General features: G+C 40.1%; 1 protein-coding gene and 1 long non-coding RNA gene across 3 annotated transcripts in view; one reads left to right on the top strand and one right to left on the bottom strand.

The window, feature by feature from the left end:
* LOC101153439 (uncharacterized) overlaps window positions 1-19,375 on the top strand; it is a 148,867-nt gene extending 129,492 nt beyond the window's left edge. The window contains exons 5-6 of the long non-coding RNA XR_008670227.2: window positions 2,177-2,317; window positions 15,792-19,375. This is a non-coding gene — a long non-coding RNA (uncharacterized lncRNA). The remainder of the gene's footprint in view (window positions 1-2,176; window positions 2,318-15,791) is intronic.
* The window catches only part of NTN4 (netrin 4), a 133,039-nt gene that overhangs the window by 20,415 nt on the left and 92,003 nt on the right, over window positions 1-20,621 (bottom strand). For both annotated transcript variants that reach the window (XM_004053698.5, XM_019039356.4), the window contains exons 6-7: window positions 5,436-5,649; window positions 4,645-4,760 (exon numbers count right to left, since the gene is read on the bottom strand). In XM_004053698.5, the coding sequence (XP_004053746.4) occupies window positions 4,645-4,760; window positions 5,436-5,649 (330 nt within the window). The remainder of the gene's footprint in view (window positions 1-4,644; window positions 4,761-5,435; window positions 5,650-20,621) is intronic.

Genomic DNA, 20,621 nt, shown 5'->3' on the forward strand with positions numbered 1-20,621 from the left:
AAGCTGGAAGCCATCATTCTCAGCAAACTAACACAGGAACAGAAAACCAAACACCATATATTCTCACTTATAAGTGGGAGTTGAACAATGAGAACACATGGACACAGGTAGGGGAACAACACACACTGGGGCCTATTAGGGGTGTCGGGGGCGAGGGGAGGGAGAGCATTAGGACAAATACCTAATGCGTGCAGGGCTTAAAACCTAGATGAGGGGTTGATAGGTGCAGCAAACCACTATGGCACATGTATACCTATGTAACCTGCACACTCTGCACATGTATCCTAGAACTTAAAGTAAAAAAAAAAAAAAAGAATAGTTTGATACCGGAAAAAAATTATTTTCAAATACCACATTGATAGATTACAGGAGAAAAACCATCTGATTTTCTCAAAAGATGCAGAGAAGGCATTCAGCTAAAAGCAAAACTCATTAACAATAAAATTAGAAATAGAAGAGAATGACATTTACTTGATAAAGGCTACCTATCAAAAATCAATATCAAGTTTTATAGTGGTGAAAATTTCAAACTATTTCCATCAAATTTGGGAAAACATTGTACTGGAGTCAAAAAAAATGAGGCATGAGAACTACACAAGTGAGACAAAACTGTCCTTATTTGTCAATAACATGATGGCCTACATTAGAAAATCCAAGATAATCCACACATACTGGAATCAGTAAACAAGTTCAGCAAAGTTGCTGGATACAAGCTCAAAATACAAAAAAAAAAAGTGACACATATACATTTATATCCTTTATATCAATAATCATTTAAAAATACAAAAAAAATGTGACACATATACACCATGGAATACTATGCAGCCATAAAAAATGATTTTTAAAAATCATTTTAAAAATTCAGGTAAAGAACACTTTCCCAATAGCAATAAAATCTAAAGGTATCTAGGAGTGAATTTAATGAAAGACAGGTAAAACCATTTTGGAGAAAAGTGACAAATGCTATTGAAAGGCCTTAAAGAGGACCTTAATATATAGAAAGGTATCTTCATGTTTGGGACTACTCAATATTACAAAGCTATCACTTTTTTCAAAATGATCTATAAAGTCAATGCAATTGCAATAAAAATCCCAACAGAGCCTTTTGTGGGATTTAATAAACTTAATCTAAAATTCACACAAAAGGCAAAGAACCGATAGCTAAGATAATTTTAAGAAAGAACAATGAAATGAAGGGACTTGCCATCTCAGATATCAGGACTCATTATAAAACTGTAATAATATATTGTGGTATTGGCTCATGAAACATGATAGAGAGACAAGATACAGATCCATTCATATATAGAAACTTGATATATGATAAGGTAGCATTACAGATAATGGCCTCAGCTGCTCATTCCCATGACCATATCTTAGACATCGCCATTATCAATAACTGCTACTCTTCCAATCTCAATTTCAAGCGTCTCATTCTTTGACTTCTACATCCTATCCTAGCTTGCTTCCAACTTCAACAATCCTTTGAAACCCTATAATCCTTGACCCTACCTCATTTCACCCTCACATCCCTATTTACCCAGTTTAAATTCTATGAACAATTATTGCCCTCTCTTGCTTCATTCTTGCTTGGAAAAACCTCAACCCAGCTTAAAGCCATCTCTTTGTGTATGCCTACATCCACAGTGCTGAATGTGACTAGGGAAAACACACAACCATGCTGACGGGTGTTACTCTAAATGCCACACCTTTGCTTGAAATGCTCCAATGGCTTCCATCTTACTCCAGGTGAAAGCCAAGGTCCTCATAGTGGCCTCTGCAGCCTCGTTATATTTCCTCTTCCACTTGTCTTCCTAGCTTACTCTGCTCCAGCCACACTGGCCTTCTTGCTGTTTCCTGAATTCCTCCTCAGGGCTTTAAAGACTTGCTCTGTCTTCTCCCTAAACTCTCTTTCCTCTGCCACCTGTATAGCTATCCTTCTTACCTCCTTCAGATTTTTTTTCCCCTCAAATGTCACCTTTCATAGGGCTTGCCCTGATCACCTTATTTAAAAGTATGTCCCTCTAAAACATATCTTATCCCCTGTCCCTGCATTATTTTTCTATTATACTAAACATTTATCATACTAAATATTTTATTTGTTTATTAGCTGTTTTCCTTCACTAGAATGTAGGAGACACAGAAGCAGAGATTTAATGTTTTGTTCATTTATTTACAGCGCTGCCACATGACAGAGGTACTTAATAAATATCTGTTGGATGAATGAATAAATTTATAAAGAACTACTACAAATTCGTAAGAAAATTATGGATAGGAAATTCACAGAAAAGGAAACCTGAATGGCCAAGAATAAAGACAGGTACTTCTATAACCATTTAAAGTGTAAGCATTTAAAACTGTGAAAACCATTCTTGGGGCAGGTAGCCCGCAAGCTATAGAGAAACAGGTGGCCGACTTGGCCTGAGGGCTGTGGTTTGCCAGCCCCTGGCCTGATGAAACACGTTCTCAAGTGCACAAAGTCACATACAAGAGAACATTTAGGGCAGTGTTATTTATAATGGTGGAAAATTAGAAATTGGAGATATCCTAAATGGCAAACAAATGAGAGAATAAAAATGGTATATTCACATAACTGCTTTTATATGAATTTTTTTGAGATGGATAAACCTCAAAAAACTACATAATCAGGTAAAAAATGTTTTGCTTATTTACGTTTCAGGGATGGGCTCTTTCTATGTTGTCCCGGAGTTCAGTGGCTATTTACAGGTGCTATTATGGTGCACTACAGTCTCAGACCTCTGGGCTCAAGTGATCCTCCTGCTTAAGCCTCCTGAGTAGCTAGTACTACAGGTGCACGCCACCAAGCCTGGCTACCAAAAACATTTTAAAAGAGTATATAAGGGCCGGGCACAGTGGCTCACACCTGTAATCCCAGCACTTTGGGAGGCCGAGGCAGGTGGATCATGAGGTCAGGCATTCAAGACCAGCCTGGCCAACATAGTGAAACCCCGTCTCTACTAAAAATACAAAAAATTAGCCAGGCGTGGTGGTGGGCGCCTGTAATCACAGCTATTTGGGAGGCTAAGGCAGGAGAATTGCTTGAACCTGGAAGGCAGAGGTTGCAGTGAGCCAAGATTGTGCCACTGCACTCCAGCCTGGGCAACAGAGTGAGACTTTGTCTCAAAAAAAAAAAAAAAAAAAAGAGTAGATATCATGTGCATGGAATTCTGAAATAATATATATATAGGTAATAAAAACATGAAAGTGGATGATCAACACCAAGTTCACCATTGTGGTTATTCTGTGGACAAAGGGAGGCAACTGGGCTTGGGGCTGGTACATCAGGGACTTCAAAAGCATCTGTAACATTTTATAACCTAAATGAGAATATGAAACAATTATGGCAAAGTGTGATATTTGCTAACCCTTTGAAGGTGTTTATGGGTGCTCATTGCATAACATTTTTACTACTTGTAATGTTTCATAATAAAATATATTTAACTTGCTCTGAGTTTAATTTGGAGCATTTGGTGAGCACTTTATAGCCAAGTGTTGGCGCAAGATTTCATGCCCACATTTGAGTTTGTGTTAAGGAGCAAGTTAGTGCTAAATATAATCACTTGCTTTTCTACAAGAAGAGAATAGAGGCAAGATGAACACAGAAGCTGAGAATTCATACCACTATCATGGCATGCCCTTCAAAAGAAGAAACAGAACAACGTCATAGGGAAATTGAGTCAGAGGAAATAGGAGCCCATATTGAGTAAACTCAAAGAGCTATATTTATGTAGTGAGCAGTGTTTTGGCTTTGGTACAAATCATTTTTCATATTCAGTTAATGTCATTAATTTGATTTTTTTGGCTTCATTATTTGGCTCATATTTAGTTTGTAGAATTACTTTTGCTTTCTAGTTGTAAAAAAGCTATAAACATAAGGAGTTCACATCTGGCTTTTGCTTTGTACCTATTAAGTTAAGCTAGGTTTATAAGAATATTTTTCCTTTCAATGGATCTGTAAATTTCCAAACCTAATATATTCAGTAGGCATTTTTTTTTTTTTTTGAGACAAGGTCTTGCTCTGTTACCCAGGCTGGAATGCAGTGGCACGATCACAGCTCACTGTAGCCTTGACCGCTCAAGTGATCCTCCCACCTTAGCCTCTCAAGTAGCTGGGACTACAGGCATGCACCACCACACTGGGCTAACTTTTTATTTTTGTAGAGGTAACTCTTGCTATGTTTTCCAGGCTGGTCTTGAACTCTTAGCCTTAAGCAATCCTTCTGCCTTGGTCTCCCAAAATGCTGGGATTATACTCACCCCACTCAGTAGGCTCTTAACTGTGTTTTAGAGTGAGAAAAACATACCAAAGTATTAACAGTGGAATAATGAGATTTTGGGTGACCTTTTTTTTTTTTTTTTACTATGATGTTTTGCATTTTCCAAATTTTCTATACCAATGACATATATTACTCTAATCATCAGAAAACAAACAAAAATGTGTTAAAATACCCCTTAGCTATATTTTACAGTTTCATACTTACGGGAGTCACTACTTTATTATACCATGAAACCCCAGAACTAAAGAGTTCCCCTCATAGGATCCAAAAGCTGGACCCTGGTTTGTCACGTATCACTGTTACATAAGACCAGACCTGAAAATATGATGCCTGGTTACATCCATCTCACCTGAGTGTAGAAGTGCAGAAAACCCCTGCGCATCCTCCCACTCCCAGGCTGGTTCGCTCTTATTGTGCACGGGACGGAAGTCAGGAACTTCATGATACCAGTCTATGTCTGTGTGGCTAACAAAATAGAACATGATAAAGAACGTATTAAGGAATGTTTTAGAACTTGTATAGAAATGAATCTATAGAGATTTAAGCCTTATCTTCTACCTTCCCATTCTTCCTTTTTCCAGAAATAGTGTTTTAAGGAACTATTGTGAAGACAATAATTATTTTGCAAAATGAATTAGATGATCTCTAGAATCTTGCAAGAACAAATTACTTGAGTTTGTAATTAGACAAAAATTATTGGTTTTGTTTTGTTTTGTTTTAAAATGGAGTTTTACTCTTGTTGCCCAGGCTGGAGTGCAATGGTGCAATCTTGGCTCATTGCAAACTCTGCCTTCCGGGTTCAAGCGATTCTCCTGCCTCAGCCTCCTGAGTAGCTGGGATTACTGGCGCCTACCACTATGCCCAGGTAATTTTTTTGTATTTTTAGTAGAGATGGGGTTTCATCATGTTGGCCAGGCTGGTCTCGAACTCCTGACCTCAGGTGATCCACCCGCCTCAGCCTCCCAAAGTGTTGGAATTACAGGTGTGAGCCACCACACCCAGCCTGACAAAAATTCTTTAAAAGAGATGTGCAAATACATCTTTGCTCCATTAACAGAATGCAAGATTTTCCAAATCACTATAGGTTTTCAAAAGAGCCTGAAATACATGCAGCTGAGAGCAAGAGCCTTGCACATTCACCTGCTGATGCAGTCTCCGGTGATAGGGTCACAGCTCCCCGCACAGTCACATGGTCGACAGCCATAGTCTCCGAAGCCCCAGTATCCCACCATGCACCTGTCACAATGTCGCCCTGCCACCCCAGGCTTGCAAGGGCAGTCACCATTGCTGGGGTCGCAGAAGGTCACTGAGTTGGCAGGAATGACAGCTGATCCTACTGGATGGCAGGAACACGCTACAACAGAGAGGACAGAGAGGACACGCAAGGATCAAAGACTGACTGTAGATCACCCGTGTGAACATTAGGCTTGACCATCCCCAAGTGGCTTCTCTTCACCACACAGCATATTTCTGAGACTCCTCCTTTAGCCAGTGAGTGTATGCTCAGAGAATGAAAGCTAATTAAATGACAGATAAGCGAGATATAATCAGAAAAGCATGTCTGCTGCAAAAATAAACACATAATTTATCCTAATATGGAAGGCATGAAATATGAATGCCCTTTGGTTGGGGTGATGAGGACGAACCAGCAAAGAAGACAGGGTGGAAGGATTCAGTGAGAAAGGAAAAGATGTCATGAGAGTATAGTGTTCTGGAAGCCAAAGAAGGTTTCAAGGAGTAGGGCAGCATCAGCTGTGGCAGATGTTGAAAGGTCAAAGAAGATGGGGCATGTGATGGAGTATTGCATTTGAACAGCACAAAGGCTGTTGGTGTTCTTCACAGGAAGAGTTTCAGTGTAATACATAGTGAGCGGGGAACCCAGTGGAAGAGGATTCAGGGGAGTATGGGAGTAGAGGAATTCGAGCATGTGAACAGATAGCTCTTTTGAGGAGCTTTTCTTTTTTTTTTTGAGAGAGGGTCTTACTCTATCACCAATACCAGAGTGCAGTGGTACCACCATGGCTCACTGCAGCCTCAACTTCTTGAGCTCAAGCGATCCTCCTGCCTTAGTCTCCCGAGTAGGTGGGACTACAAGCCAGCACCATCATACCTGGCTAATTAAAAAAATATATATATTTTTTTGTAGAGGCAAGGTCTTGCTATGTTGCCCAGGCTGGTCTCAAACTCCTGGCCTCAAGCAATCCTCTTACCTTGGCCTCCTAAGTGCTGGGGCTACAGGCGTGAGACACTGCGCCTGGCCATAAGTCTTTAATACTAGTCAAAAGTCCTTCTCCTCAGCCCTCTCCCTAGTCCTGGAATTACTTATTGCTCACAGTCTGACAACCTGCAGCAGTTTCTTTGTTCTTGGGATGGCAAAAGTAGTTGAACAAAGTGTATATCTATGTGTTTGTATACATACATATATACACTTTTCATATATATGTATGTGTGAAATGTGCTTTCTGGGCTTATCACAAATTCATGACCCCTAACTTCAGTTGAATCTCCAAACCAATGCTCATCAACTCTATTTTTGCTTTTTTGAGACAGGGTCTTTTCTTGCTCCAGGCTGGAATGCAGTGGTGCTATCTCCACTCACTGTAGCCTCAACTTCCTGGGCTCAAGCAATCCTCCTGCTTCAGCCTCCCAGGTAGCTGGGATTACAGGCACACGCCACTACGCCCAGCTAATTTTTGTATTTTTTGTAGAGAGGGGTTTCACCATGTCCAGGCTGGTCCAAACGCCTGGACTCAAGCGATCTGCCCACCTCGACCTCCCAAAGTGCTGGGATTGATTACAGGCGTGAGCCACTGTGCCTAGCCCATCAACTCTATTTATTCAATTTTTCCTGGATTAAAAAAAAATAATATTTCTCACAGTGGCTGTCTCAGAAATTCCCTAGGCTTCTCAATCAACCTACCCACTTAGTCTGATTCTAATTCACTGGTAGGGTCCTCTGGATAATCTTTTCTCCATTTCAAAATCTTTTTCATCCTTCCACTGCTTTCTCTGAGAATCAAGTGAGAAACGCTGGGAGAAACCTTGGTTGACGGCTCTGCCTCCCAGAGCCTCTGTGACCTCAGGTGAGAAATATAACTTTCCTGAATCCTGGTTTCCTTATTGTGGTATCTACATCTCATGGAGAGTTCATGCAGTTGACATGATTTTAAATGAAACTACTTCAGCAAGGTGCGTAGCACAGTGTCACACACTGAAGAAGCCAGTTCTTCATGCTGCACCTTCTCAACTAATATTCTCAATCCTGTTCTCTACTTTTTCCCCTTGGAAACTTCTTTTATTGATTATTTTTCCTTTAAAATATCAGTTTGGCTTCAAATCTCCACTACTGACTAACTGTGTGACTTTGAGCAAGATACCTAGGCTCTCATCTCAGTTCCCTTATCTGTAAAGACAATAAAAATAGGAACTATCCTCATGCAGTGGTAAGGATAAAAAGAGATTATGTGTGCAAAGCAGTTAGTGTGATGTCTGGTACATGATTAATAGTAAATTAAATTAACTAATTAATCCAATAGATAATTCTTTTTTTTTTTCTTTAGAGAAGGTTTCACTCTGTCACCCAGGCTGAAGTGCAATGGCACATCACTGCTCACTGCAGCCTCGACCTCCCAGGCTCAAGAGATCCTCCCACCTTAGCCTCCCAAGTAGCTGGGATTATGGGCACATGCCAGCACACCTGGCTAATTTTTAATTTTTTTTTTTTTTTTTTTTGTAGAGACAGGGTGTCACTATGTTGCTCAGGCAGTCTTGAACTCCTGGGCTCAAGCCATCCTCTTGCCTTGGCCTCCCAAGTGCTGGGATTACAGGTGCCAGCCACTGTGCCCATCAGATCATTCTTATAGAGATATAGGACCTATGTTTATCTGAGAAATGGTGCCAGCCCTCAGGGAACTTATAGTCTTGTGGGGGAAACAGAGAAGTAAATAAAAGATTTCCATACATGTGATGTGCTGTAACAGAGGTATACATAAAGCACTGTGGGAACACAGAGGAAAGGTGAAGGCAATACAAGCTGAGGGAATCAGGTGGGATCAACAAAGGAGGGATCACTTAGCGATCTGAGCCAGTTCATAAAAGATGAATAGGAGTTTGCAAGTTGAAAAGGAGGTCAAGGGGCTGGGCATGGTGGCTCACCCCTGTAATCCCTGCACGTTGGGCGGCTGAGGCGGGTGGATCACTTGAGGTCAGGAGATCGAGGCCAGCCTGGCTAACATGGTGAAACCTCATCTCTGCTAAAATACAAACATTAGCCGGGCGTGATGGTGCACGCCTGTAGTCCCAGCTACTCGGGAGGCTGAGGCAGGAGAATCGCTTGAACCTGGGAGGCCCAGGTTGCAATGAGCTGAGATTGTACCACTGACCTCCAGCCTGGGTGACAGAGCGAGACTCTGTCTCAAAAAAAAAAAAAAAAAGGAAAAGAAAAAAGAAAAGGAGGGCAAGGAAGGCAATTGCTGATTCCACCTCAGTCTTTAGACACTTTCCCCAGTGCATCTTTTTAAAATTAATTTTTCATAAATAAATTGTGGTAAGAAACACACACTATACAGTTGACTGTTTTAGCTATTTTTGGGTGTACCGTTCATCCCTTCTGCATTTTACGTTTCTGCATTGTGTGGGAGCTCTTACTGCTTCCTGGAAATGCTACACTCTCTGATGCCTCAGTGCCCCTGGCCCTTGGCCATGCCTGTGTGGCCTTTCCCCACCTTGTCCATCTAGATTGACAGGATTTCTTGTCCCACTCCCTCCAGACAGTTAGCCACTCTCTCCTCTATGCTGCCTCTTTGCATATATTTCTATTTTGTGCCTATCACAGTGCATCATTATTATTTGTTTTTTTTTCCATTGGAAAAGGATTTTATTTCACCATAAAAATGCAAACTGGAATAAACGTCATCTTTCCTAATGCAAATGTTACAGCTATTTTTAAGTATTTCTGAGTTTCACTTTGAAAAGCAAACGACTATAAAATTTAACAAGTTTGCAGCCTTAAATCTGTTTGAGACATTCCATGTAAAAATAATTTGGTGAAAAAGCCTTTTTTTTTTTTTTTTTTTTTTTGGTTTTTTGTTTTTTGTGATGGAGTCTTGCTTTACTGCCCAGGGTGTAGTGCAGTGGTGTGATCTCGGCTCACTGCAACCTCTGTCTCCCGGGTTCAATCTATTCTCCTGCCTCAGCCTCCCAAGTAGCTGGGATTATAGGTGCCCACCACCATACCGGCTATTTTTTTGTATTTTTAATAGAGATGGAGTTTCACCATGTTGGTCAGGCTGGTCTCGAACTCCTGACGTCAAGTGATCTGCCTGAGTCAGCCTCCCAAAGTGCTGGAATTACAGATGTGAGCCACCACGCCCAGCCACTAAACAGTTTCTTAAAATAATTATTTGTTGATATGCCTGTCTCCCTTACTAGTAGAGTCTGAATTCATTGACAGAAGGATCTTTATCTTCTTATTTTTGTCTTTGGGGCCCCAGAACAGTGTCTGGTACATCATAGATGCCCTAATCAGCATCTGTGGAATTGACCTGGAGGATATTCCAGGCTGTGGGAATCCTATGTGAAAGAGCCCATGTGGGGAATGTGAGAAGTTTAGTGTGCCTGAGTGTACACTGAGTAGAAAGCAGTTGAAGGAGATGAGGCAGAAGAAAAGCTGTAGAGTCAGGTCGGATGGTAATAGGATTCCAGGTTGTGGAATTGCCTAGCTTCGGAGGTTGAATTTTGTCCTATGGGCATAATGAATCATAAGAAGTTATAAAGCAGAATTATGGCACGGTTACAACTGAACTTTGACAGACCCTTTGGAGGCATTGTATAGACTAGAGTGGGGAGAGGCTGGTGGCAGGATAATCAAAGAAAAGAGAGACAGCAAGGAAATGACTAAGACAGTAGGTGTGGGAATGGGAGGTAAGTTTGGATATGAAAAACTTATTTTTTAAAGTTAGAATAGATAGGGTTTGGAGACCATCTGGAAGAGGAAGAAAGAGTTGTTGAGGGACAAATAGAAGTCAGGGAAGATTTTCAGGTGTCTAGTTCATGAAACTGAATGATTAGTGACATTATTCACAAAGATCTAGAAGAGAGGACTAGAGAAAGTTGGGGCAGATAGATCCATGCTGAGGATGGAGATAGGGAAGGAAGGGAAAAAGAATGAGTTTAGGATCAAACACTTTAAGCTTGAGATGCTTAAAGGCTATCTTAAATATATCCTGGAAACATTCTGACACTTAGGAGAAAAGTTGGGGTCACAAAGACAGTTTTGAGAGTTGTCACCCAATGGCAGTTGAAATTAGGAGGGCTAGATGAAACTTCCCAGGGACGGTGTGTAGAGTGAGAAGATGATCAAGGATAGAACACGGTGGAAACATCCATAGGTACTGGCAGTTGGAGGAGCAATAACTTGCAAAAAGATTATTAAGGAGAAGGTAGAGAAGGAGGAGAAAAAAAAAAAGAAGCCAAAGGATGAGAAAGTTTCAAGCAGTTAACAGTGTCAAACAGTGCAGAGTGCTCAAGTCACATATGATGGACAATAGGCCAGCAACACCATCAATCAGGAGGTCATTGGTGACTTTTATGAGAACAGAAGCTGGAGAAATACAGGCCCTGATGGTGTACTGTGCTACTGTTTAGATCTCTCTTTCATCTCTTTAACCAATAATCATTAGAACCATGGTTCTCAAACCAGTATTAATGTGTGAGGTTTGCAAAAAATTTCTAACATCTGTGCAACCTTCCCCCCACACCCCTCCCCATAAGCTCTCTTTCATTGAGAACCACTACAATAGAGCATGAAATGTTGCTTCTTCTGCAAAAGGTATAAATTATCTTCTTGGATAACCTCATATCCATTCATTTATTAGAATCTCATTCATTGATTCACTCACTCAACCAACAAATGTTAATAATAATAATTCTAATGTTTATGAAGCATTTGTAGTTTCCAAAATGTGGTCACTCCTTAGCCAAACATGTAAGGTCCTTCATAGCAGAGGCCTAGCCTACTTTTCCAGTCCTTCCTCTCATTATTCTCTTGCATATAGCCCTTGTTCTAATTAATTGGGGCAATTTCTAGACACACCCTCCATCTTTCTTGTTTCTTTGCCTTTATTAATTTCAATAGTGAAATCTTTCTTCCCATAACAATCTTTCAAAATTCTATATGTCCTTCAAAACCTATATCTAATGTCACCCCTAGGGGTTACTGCAATTCAACCATTTGGGGGGATTAGCGTGCTCAAGGTGGGAGCTCTGTTGGTATCTTCCTCATTAAAGACAGAACTTTTGACATACAATGATATTCAGAAAAGAAAAGTGGGATTCAACACCCTTTCCTCTGCCACCCCCTCCCACCTCACCAAATGTGAAGCCAGGGCAGTAGCTCCACTTGCCCACAAGGGACAGGTCCACCTTCTTTTAGAAATCATTCCTTATTCCAGTGCAGTTGAGTATGATTTACCCTTTCTTTGTAACCCTCCAGTGCTTTAAAGAAACATTTCTTCTTATAGCTCTGATCACATTCTACTTTGCATTAGGCAGTTGGGGGTTTTCTTTGTCTATCACACTGGTCTGTAAGCTCTTTGAAGTGGAGCATGGGCCTCACTCACCTATCCCCTGCAGTGCTTAGTGGAGGCAGACTTGAGTTTAACTCCTAGCTGAAATTTGTTTTACCTTTCTGAGCCCCACATTTCTATTTTACCAGGTTTTGTTGAGGACTAAACCAGAGATAATGTACGTCACTAGCACTTAGTAAGACATTAGCAAATGGTAGATTACAGCTGCTCAAAAATAACCCTTGAACTGAATTAAAAGGCTATGATATAAGCACTATTTACAAAGGACAATGGAGGAAAACAGCATAGGAGACATTGTTTGAAAGGCTAATGATGTGTGTATTTAAGGCAGCGTTTATCTACCCATTCACTTACTCAACAAACATTTAATGAGCACCTGCTAAGTGCTAAGTACTGTGCAAATTGCTAGGGATCTAACTTGAATAAAACAGTCTTGGTCCTTAAAGAGATCCCAAGTTTAAAAGAATTATTCCGAGATTTTAAAAATCTTCATACCGGAGGAAAGTAAAGATTTTGCCTCTAAAACATTGAGGTTCTAAGGAGAACATCTTTATATTCATACAGTTATGATAATCACTGTCTCTACATTAAATTTCCTAATTTTTTTCTTCACTTGGTTTTTATTATGAGAACATTTAGGCATTTTTCTCTTAAAGTATCAAAGCACTATTGATTTATGGTTTGTTTCTAATTAAGAAATAATTCATTTGGATTATATAATATGCAATATGAATATATCAAAATGCTATATTCAAAACAGTGTAGACATTACTTAAAATGAAATCACATAATCTAGTATGAAAATTATATAATTTTGAGATGACGAAACCTATAGTTACTATATCACTCAGTCAAGTCAATTTGGTTCTTAAAGCAGATAGGAGAGATTTAGCCAGAAGAAAGATATTATAAGAACCCCTTCTATGGTAATATATGGTGTCCACCACTCCTATCTTTTCCTCTAATAGAAAATTCAAGCATTTCCAGGAGTTGACCTCTCCCTTCTACCATATATTTTAAAAGCTACACTCATTTCAGGAATGGCCAGAGAAGAATGTGTTTCTGTCATATGTGCTAGTAGATTTCTGTCAGCGTGACTTCTCACATAATTACAAGATAAAGATACCATTTGGAAACTATGCAGAACTAGCTCCAGGCCGAAGGCCCTGACATCTTTCATGGCATACTTTTTCAAGACTCACACCGAGGTCTGCCTTGCATACTTATGCAAACAAATATCAGTTTGCATACAAACTGAAGCTTGATAGCAGTCAATATCTGACACATACAATCTACTTTTCTTATTTTCTTCCAAAATGCAAACATATTTTCTTCTTGTTTGGAAGGAAAAAGGATCTCCTCAGGTTCTGGTTCAGTTCTGATTCCCCAACATATATTTCTTACTAATTGTTGATTCTAAAACACAACCCAAGAACTTATTTTTTCACAATAAATGTCAAAGTTATGACCCAGAGTGACAGAAGTTCTTAACTTCAGCTTTGTCTTTGTTGTTGTTGTTGTTTGTTTGTTTTTTGAGACAGAGTCTTGCTCTGTTGCTCAGGCTAGAGTGCAGTGGCGTAATCTTGGCTGACTACAACCTCCGCCTCCCAGGTTCAAGCTATTCTCATGCCTCAGCCTCCTGAGTAGCTGGGATTACAGGCATGCCCCACCACGCCTGGCTAATTATGGTATTTTTAGTAGAGATGGGGTTTTGCCAGTTGGTCAGGCTGGTCTTGACCTCCTAACCTCAAGGGATCCACCTGCCTCAGCCTCCCAAAGTGTTGGGATTACAGGCGTGAGCCACCATGCCTGGCCTGTCTTCTTGTTAGACCCAACAGTTGAACCATCATCATATACTATTATGCTGACATCAATTATTCTTTTCGTTATAATTTTTAGTGTTCACAGCTGTGGTGAACTGTCCTTAAGAGCCAAAATATTACACTGAGTGGTAATCAGGTATATTTAGAAGCTGTATGGCCTGTCTAGGTGGTAAATCATTCATCACTGGAGTCATCATTTTCCCCCCAAAACATCTGCCCTAACCTGCTCTCACCCACAACCATGGTGGCAAAACAAAATTATTAAAAATGTCAATTTAATTTCCGGATATTTTCACAAGAGTTCATCAATAATGCATGAGACTTACTTTGAATAGTACCTTTTTTTGGGGGGGACAGAGTTTCGCTCTTGTCGCCCAGGTTGGAGTGCAATGGTGTGATCTCAGCTCACTGCAACCTCTGCCTCCTGGGTCCAAGTGATTCTCCTGCCCCAGCCTCCTGAGTAGCTGGGATTACAGGCACCCGCCACCACGCCCAGCTAATTTTTGTATTTTTAGTGGAGATGGGGTTTTACCATGCTGGCCAGACTGGTCTCAAACTCCTGACCTCAGGTGATCCACTCGCCTCAGCCTCCCAAACTGCTGGGATTACAGGCATGAGCTACTATGCCCGGCTGGTACCTTCTTTACCCAAGTGTTCTACTGGAAGAAAATCTATGGTAACAGTGCAAAAGTTTTGAAACAGATGAGGTAGAGGAAATGAGTACTTTACAAAAGATTTCACAACAGATTCCCTTCAAGTAATGAATTTAGATAATTGCTGAATATGATAGAAATTTTATCTATAGTTATATGTTTGCAGCAATACATCTGAAAGTGAAGCAAGGCCCCTGCAGCATTTATAGAAAAGGAGGCAATGCTGCTGTGTAGGACTTTCTAGCAGGAAACACACCTGTTAATGAAACGATGGATGGACACATTTTCAAATATCTTGTGCGTGCATAAGGCTCTAAAACTAATATCTGTATCAATCACAAAGGCTGACAATAAATACAGTTGTTTGGAAATTTGCTGTAAGATTTCTTAGAAGACAGAAAATAAAATAGAAGCAATATAATAAAGTTGGTAAGAGCACAAGCTGAGGAATCAGACTAGATGACTAGATTCTAACCAGAACTAGATTCTGGTGATGACGCTTATTATTTACAAGACTTTGTGAAATTAACTTCTTCAGCTGTCAGTTTTCTCATTAATGAAGGAAGCCACAGGGATGTTTTGTGAGGTTTGAGATCATGTATGTAAATATTTAGCAATGTATCAGGCATCTAGCGGCACCAAATGCTAAAAAAAAAAAAGGATATTATTATCTAGATGAAACGTATTTGTATAAAAATGCTCACCACTCGTTCATTCATTCACTTGCAAATTTACCAAAGGGTTATTGAACTTTAAGGTTAACATGAACTATGCTGGGGGCCGAAGACACAAAGATGACTACAAAAAGTCATATCTCTTGAGTGAGGGAAGAGAGAAGTGTAGATAATGACAGGGCAGTAAGCATTATACCTGAGGTAGTTCAGGGTGCATGAGAATGCAGGAGCAACGAACTGCCTCATTGTAGATATGTTTTTTTTTTTAAAGGAAACTAATGATCTAACTGGCTTTCAAAATAGCCTCCTTGCCTTTGTATCAGAGAGGAACACTGCTTTCTTGACTACTCTAAGTTCTATGGAATTAAGTTACTCTCCTGTTATATGTTCCTTTCCTTGGACAAAAAAAATTAACTTATTGGCCAGGTGCGGAAGCTCATGCCTGTAATCACAGCACTTTGAGAGGGCGAGGCAGGCAGATCGCTTAAGGTCAGGATTTAGAGACCAGCCCGAGAAACATGGTGAAAGTCCGTCTCTACTAAAAATACAAAAATCAGCTGGGTATGGTGGTGCATCCCTGTAATCCCAAATACTCAGGAGGCTGAGGCAGGAGAATCGCTTGAACCTGGGAAGCGGAGGCTGCAGTGAGCCGAGATCACGCCACTGCACTCCAGCCTGGGTGATAGAGCAAGACCCTGTCTCAATTGAAAAAAAAAAAAAAGAAAAGAAAAAAAATTAACCTATTACTCTTATTTTGTAGATCAGAGTATGTTGAAAAAAAGGAGGGTGTGATCTATGGTCCTGCTGCCCTGAAATGTCATATAGGACAAGAGTCACAGCGGTCAACCTGCATGAATATAAAAAGTATACAAACACAAGCACAAAACAGGAACATAATGGAACCATTATGGCTCCCTTTATTCCGAAGGGATTGCTATAGCCTTTGATGATGGAGTCGAAGGAGGTAATTGCTGCCGGTTCATCTTTATTCCCACCTTCCACTAGAACTCTAGGAGTCTGCCTGTCTTCCACTGAGGGAGTGATCTGTGATCTTAAGCTCGCTGTTGAAACCACCAATGGAATTCAGCATCTTACCGCTCTGAAACTGGCCTCCTTTAATATTACCTGATGGCTCTAACTTTTGTTATTTTGTTATAAAAGCTACACTGGGAGAAAAACACCCTAAAAGTATTTGCTCCTGATTTAGCTTTTCTAAAAACAGAACTCAAAGTTCAAGGCCGTTAGCTGGGAAAGAAGCTGCTTGTCAAGATCTTTCACCAAGACCCCGGCGGCCACTCCCTCCGCGCGGCCACTCCCTCGGCAGCGCCTCCAGGCTCCCAACATTGTTTTCTCCTGAAAAGGACAAGGCCCTACAGAATTTCTGAGGGGGATTTTTAATAGTGAAGTCATTCCAAAAGCTGCCCAGCTGCCTGCTGAATTCTTAGAGCAAGGGGGACTTAAGGGAGATGATTTCGAGACACAGCTTCAAGAAGAAAGGACACAATTTGAACTGTTATATATAAATAGAGTGTGAAGTTAAATAGTAGAAAAAATGAGATCTTTTATCTTTTTTTTCTTTTTGGCACTGTTTTCTTCTTCTGCTATCAACTATTTTTGCTAGTGGATGAAAAGCTATAAAAAGATAAGAAAAAGTTGTAAATGTGCTTTACTCTGTGAAAGGCCATATGGTACCCCTTTACTATCCTAGGGAACATTTTTCTATTGATCCTTGCAATGTTATATACATTATGTTCAATGGTAGCTAGTTCCACAATATTCAAGAGGTATTTAATTTCAAATAAAATTATGGCCAGGCATGATGGCTCATGCCTGTAATCCCAGCACTTTGGGAGGCCAAGGCAGGTAAAATCACTTGAGGCCAGGAGTTCAAGACCAGTCTGGTCATCATGGTGAAACCCCGTCTCTACTCAAAACACAAAAATTAGCTGGGCGTGGCGGTGCAAACCTGTAATCCCAGCTACTTGGGAGGATGAGGCACAAGAATCGTTTGAACCCGGGAGGTGGAGGTTGCAGTGAGCTGAGATCACGCCACTGCTCGCTAACCTGGGCGACAGAGCGAGACTGTCTCAAAAAAAAAAAAAAAATTACGCTTGAATCAGTTTAATAAGAAAACCATCTGAATTATGATTTGCCTTTCATTTACTGAAGTTCAGTGTCTCCTGAGTTTTTGTACATCCTACCCAAAAGAGGGGTAGGCGCATGAGATCTGCCTCTAAAGCTTTAAAAAGTAAATGTACAGTATTTAAGTCTGTTTCCTGTCTTCTATACACATTTAAATGCATAATGCAAATAAATACAAAAGTCATAGCCTTTATTTTATTTTATTTTGAGACAAGTCTTGCTCTGTCGCCCAGGCTGGAGTGCAATGGCGTGATCTTGGTTTACTGCAACCTCCACTTCCCGGGTTCAAGCGATTCTCCTGCCTCAGCCTCCTGAGTAGCTGGGGTTACAGGTGTGTGCCACCACACCTGGCTAATTTTTGTATTTTTAGTAGAGACAAGGTTTCACCATGTTGGCCAGGCTGGTCTTGAACTCCTGACCTCAAGTGATCTGCCCGCCTCAGCCTCCCAAAATGCTGGGATTACAGGCGCCCAGCCATAGCCTTTATTTTTAATGCTTGCTATGTGACTACTGCTCAGATTCCCTATTTAATTTCTGTATCATTCCTTTCATGTTTACTAGTTGTAGTTGGGCCAGTTACTATCTATTCCTGGGTATATCTAAGAGATCTTAGGCAGCTAAAAAGCCAATTTTGTATTCTTGATTTGCTACTTTAATTAAAGCTGAAGAAAGCACTTTTGCATATACAGACATATTTTATCATGGGAAAACTTGGGTGCACCATTCTCTCCCTTCCTCCCTCCCTCCCTCTTTTCTTTTCTCTTTTCTTTCTTTCCCTCTCTCCTTCTTTTTCTTTCCTTTCCTTCCCCTTCCCCTTTCCCTCCCTCCCGTACTCACTTCCTTCCTTCCTTATTTTTCCACCTGTTCAGCCTCCTGTATTTCCAATCTATGCAGGCACCTAGCCAGGAACTGGAGTTATCCCTAGCTCCTTTTTCCTTTGGAGAAACAAACCTAACTGTGTCTATCTTCAATCTCGCCTTTGAACTGATGCGGTTCATCCTGCCATAATCTGTCATGCTCCTCTTTTTTTTTCATAACACTTATTATAGCTTTTAATTACATATTTACTTGGGTAAATTTATTTAGAGTCTATTTCCACGGGGATAGAGACAATTTTGTTGTACAGACAGTGACTAGAATAGGCCTGCCACATGAGAGGCACTGAATAAATCTAGGTTGAGTTTTTTAAATTGAATGATTTGTGTCATTTAAAAAATATTTCTTAATAATTGATGATCTTTTGGCCTCCAATAATCTTCTGATTTTTCACCTCACTGCTGTCACTATAGTGCATTGTAAAGGGCTAGAGGATAGGAACCACATCGTTTTATCGCTGTATCCCCCAAACCTAGGTCAATGCCTGACCCATTTTAGCAAATCACTCACCTTTGTTACATTAATAAATGAACGTGCATCTTAATAAGCAACAATCATGAAATGATTTTATGTTTTGATGAACCTCCTAGAAGGTCCATACTGCTCTTTATAGGTTTCTATGAAGAATATCTTAACACCACAGGATTGCAGTACTGGATACTGGATACTAGAAACAGAAACCCACCCCAACAAATCTATGGTAAACTCAAATGGTCAAAACAAAGCAGATTATTCTGTACCTTCCCAGAGCAAGACTATATCCTATATTTAATGCTTCAGTCAGTCCAGCTTTATTATTTATTTTTTGTAAGAAAAGTTATTTCCAGGCACGGTGGTTCACACCTGTAACCTCAGTACTTTGGGAGGTTGAGGCCGGAGGTTCACTTGAGCCCAGGAGTTCAAGACCAGCCTGGGCAACACAGCAAGAGCCCCTCTCTACAAAAAATAAAAAAAAAAAATTAGCTGAGTGTGGTGGCATGTGCATGTAGTCCCAACTACTCGAGAGGCTGAGATGGGAGGATTATTTAAACCCAAGAGGTCAAGGCTGCAGTGAGCTGTGATCATGCCATTGCACTCCATTCAGCCTGGGTGACAGAGCAAAAACCCTGTCTCAAAAAAAAAAAAAAAAAGTTATTTATTCTAACTTGATAGGGGACATTCTCCACCCTTAAGTACCTTTCACTGGCAGCAAAATTTCTTTCACATTAATCAATCTGAAATTCCTTTCACCCAATTATATCCAATTAGAACTCTTTGTTCAAGGAAAGTAAATTATTTTTTGCCACACCTCTACTTCCCCCTTACACCTTTTGAGTATTTATAGAAAGTTGCTGTAGTATCCTTGAGAAATTTCCTGGATAATCTGACAATATTTATCATCTTTCACACTTATTCATTAGTATCTCTTTTCTTGATGGTTTTTGTTGGCCTATCTGGAATATTCTCCAGTCATTTCCATCTTTCCTATACTAAGATTCCTTAGGATGAAATCAGTTCTTTAGATTCAAATACTACATGGCTATTTATCAGTAAGCAGGGCCTTACAAAACTAAAGGCTTTTACTTTTTTTTTTTTTTCAAAAAAACTAGGTTCTTTAAACATTATTTTTGCCTTTAAAATATATATCTTATTATTTCTTCCTTTGGGTTTTGATTCTGTTATCATTAACTGGGTCACGGTGTGTAATACAGTTCTTTGGATCTTTGCAGGTCATGGGATCTTTGTAGTCAGACTAACCTGGGTTCAAATCCCAGCCTTGGCACTGACCAGCTATGTGAACATGGGCAAATTATATACAGTCATCCCTCAACATCCGTGGATTCAGCATCCATAGAATCAACCCACTGTGGATCAAAAATATTTGAGGAGAAACCCAGTAAAAAATAGCAATACAACAATACAACTAAACACTACAGTATAACAACTATTTACACAGCATTTACATTGTATTAGGTATTATAAGTAACCTAGAGATGATTTACAGTATACGGGGGGGGGGGGGGGGTGTGCATAGGTTATATGAAAATACTAAGCCATTTCATATAAGGGACTTGAGCATCCACGAATTTTGGTATCCTCGGGGATCCTGGAACCAATCCCTCGAGGATACTGCGGATGGAGGAACAGGGACAACTGTAATCAATTTAAGTCTCAGTGTCTTCATTTGTAAAATAGAAAATATAGCACATAAAGCTATAACTTAGCACATAAACATTGCTAAATTACCTACCATGAGGTCTGGTCCATGACAGCCATTCACCAAATGCTCATTCTCTTCTTTATGCACCTTCTAATTTTGTCCAGACCTTCTGAAGATTTTGATATTTTCTAATTGTTTGCTTGATTATTACATGTCCTCATCAAAAGTAGAATGGTATACTATTTATTTATTCAGTGAATTACTGCATTCCACTTTCTTCTTGGAAGACATTTTAGAGAATTTCATGACCTCGTCCACTTCTCTTCCCAAATGTGACTGATTTTTATTATCCATCAATTTGTAAAGTTTTGGCTGGGTGTAGTGGCTCCAGCCTGTAATCCCAGCACTTTAGGAGGCCAAGGTGGGAGGATC

Source organism: Gorilla gorilla, chromosome 10 (genome assembly GCF_029281585.2).
Source record: "Gorilla gorilla gorilla isolate KB3781 chromosome 10, NHGRI_mGorGor1-v2.1_pri, whole genome shotgun sequence".
Lineage (NCBI taxonomy): Eukaryota > Metazoa > Chordata > Mammalia > Primates > Hominidae > Gorilla > Gorilla gorilla.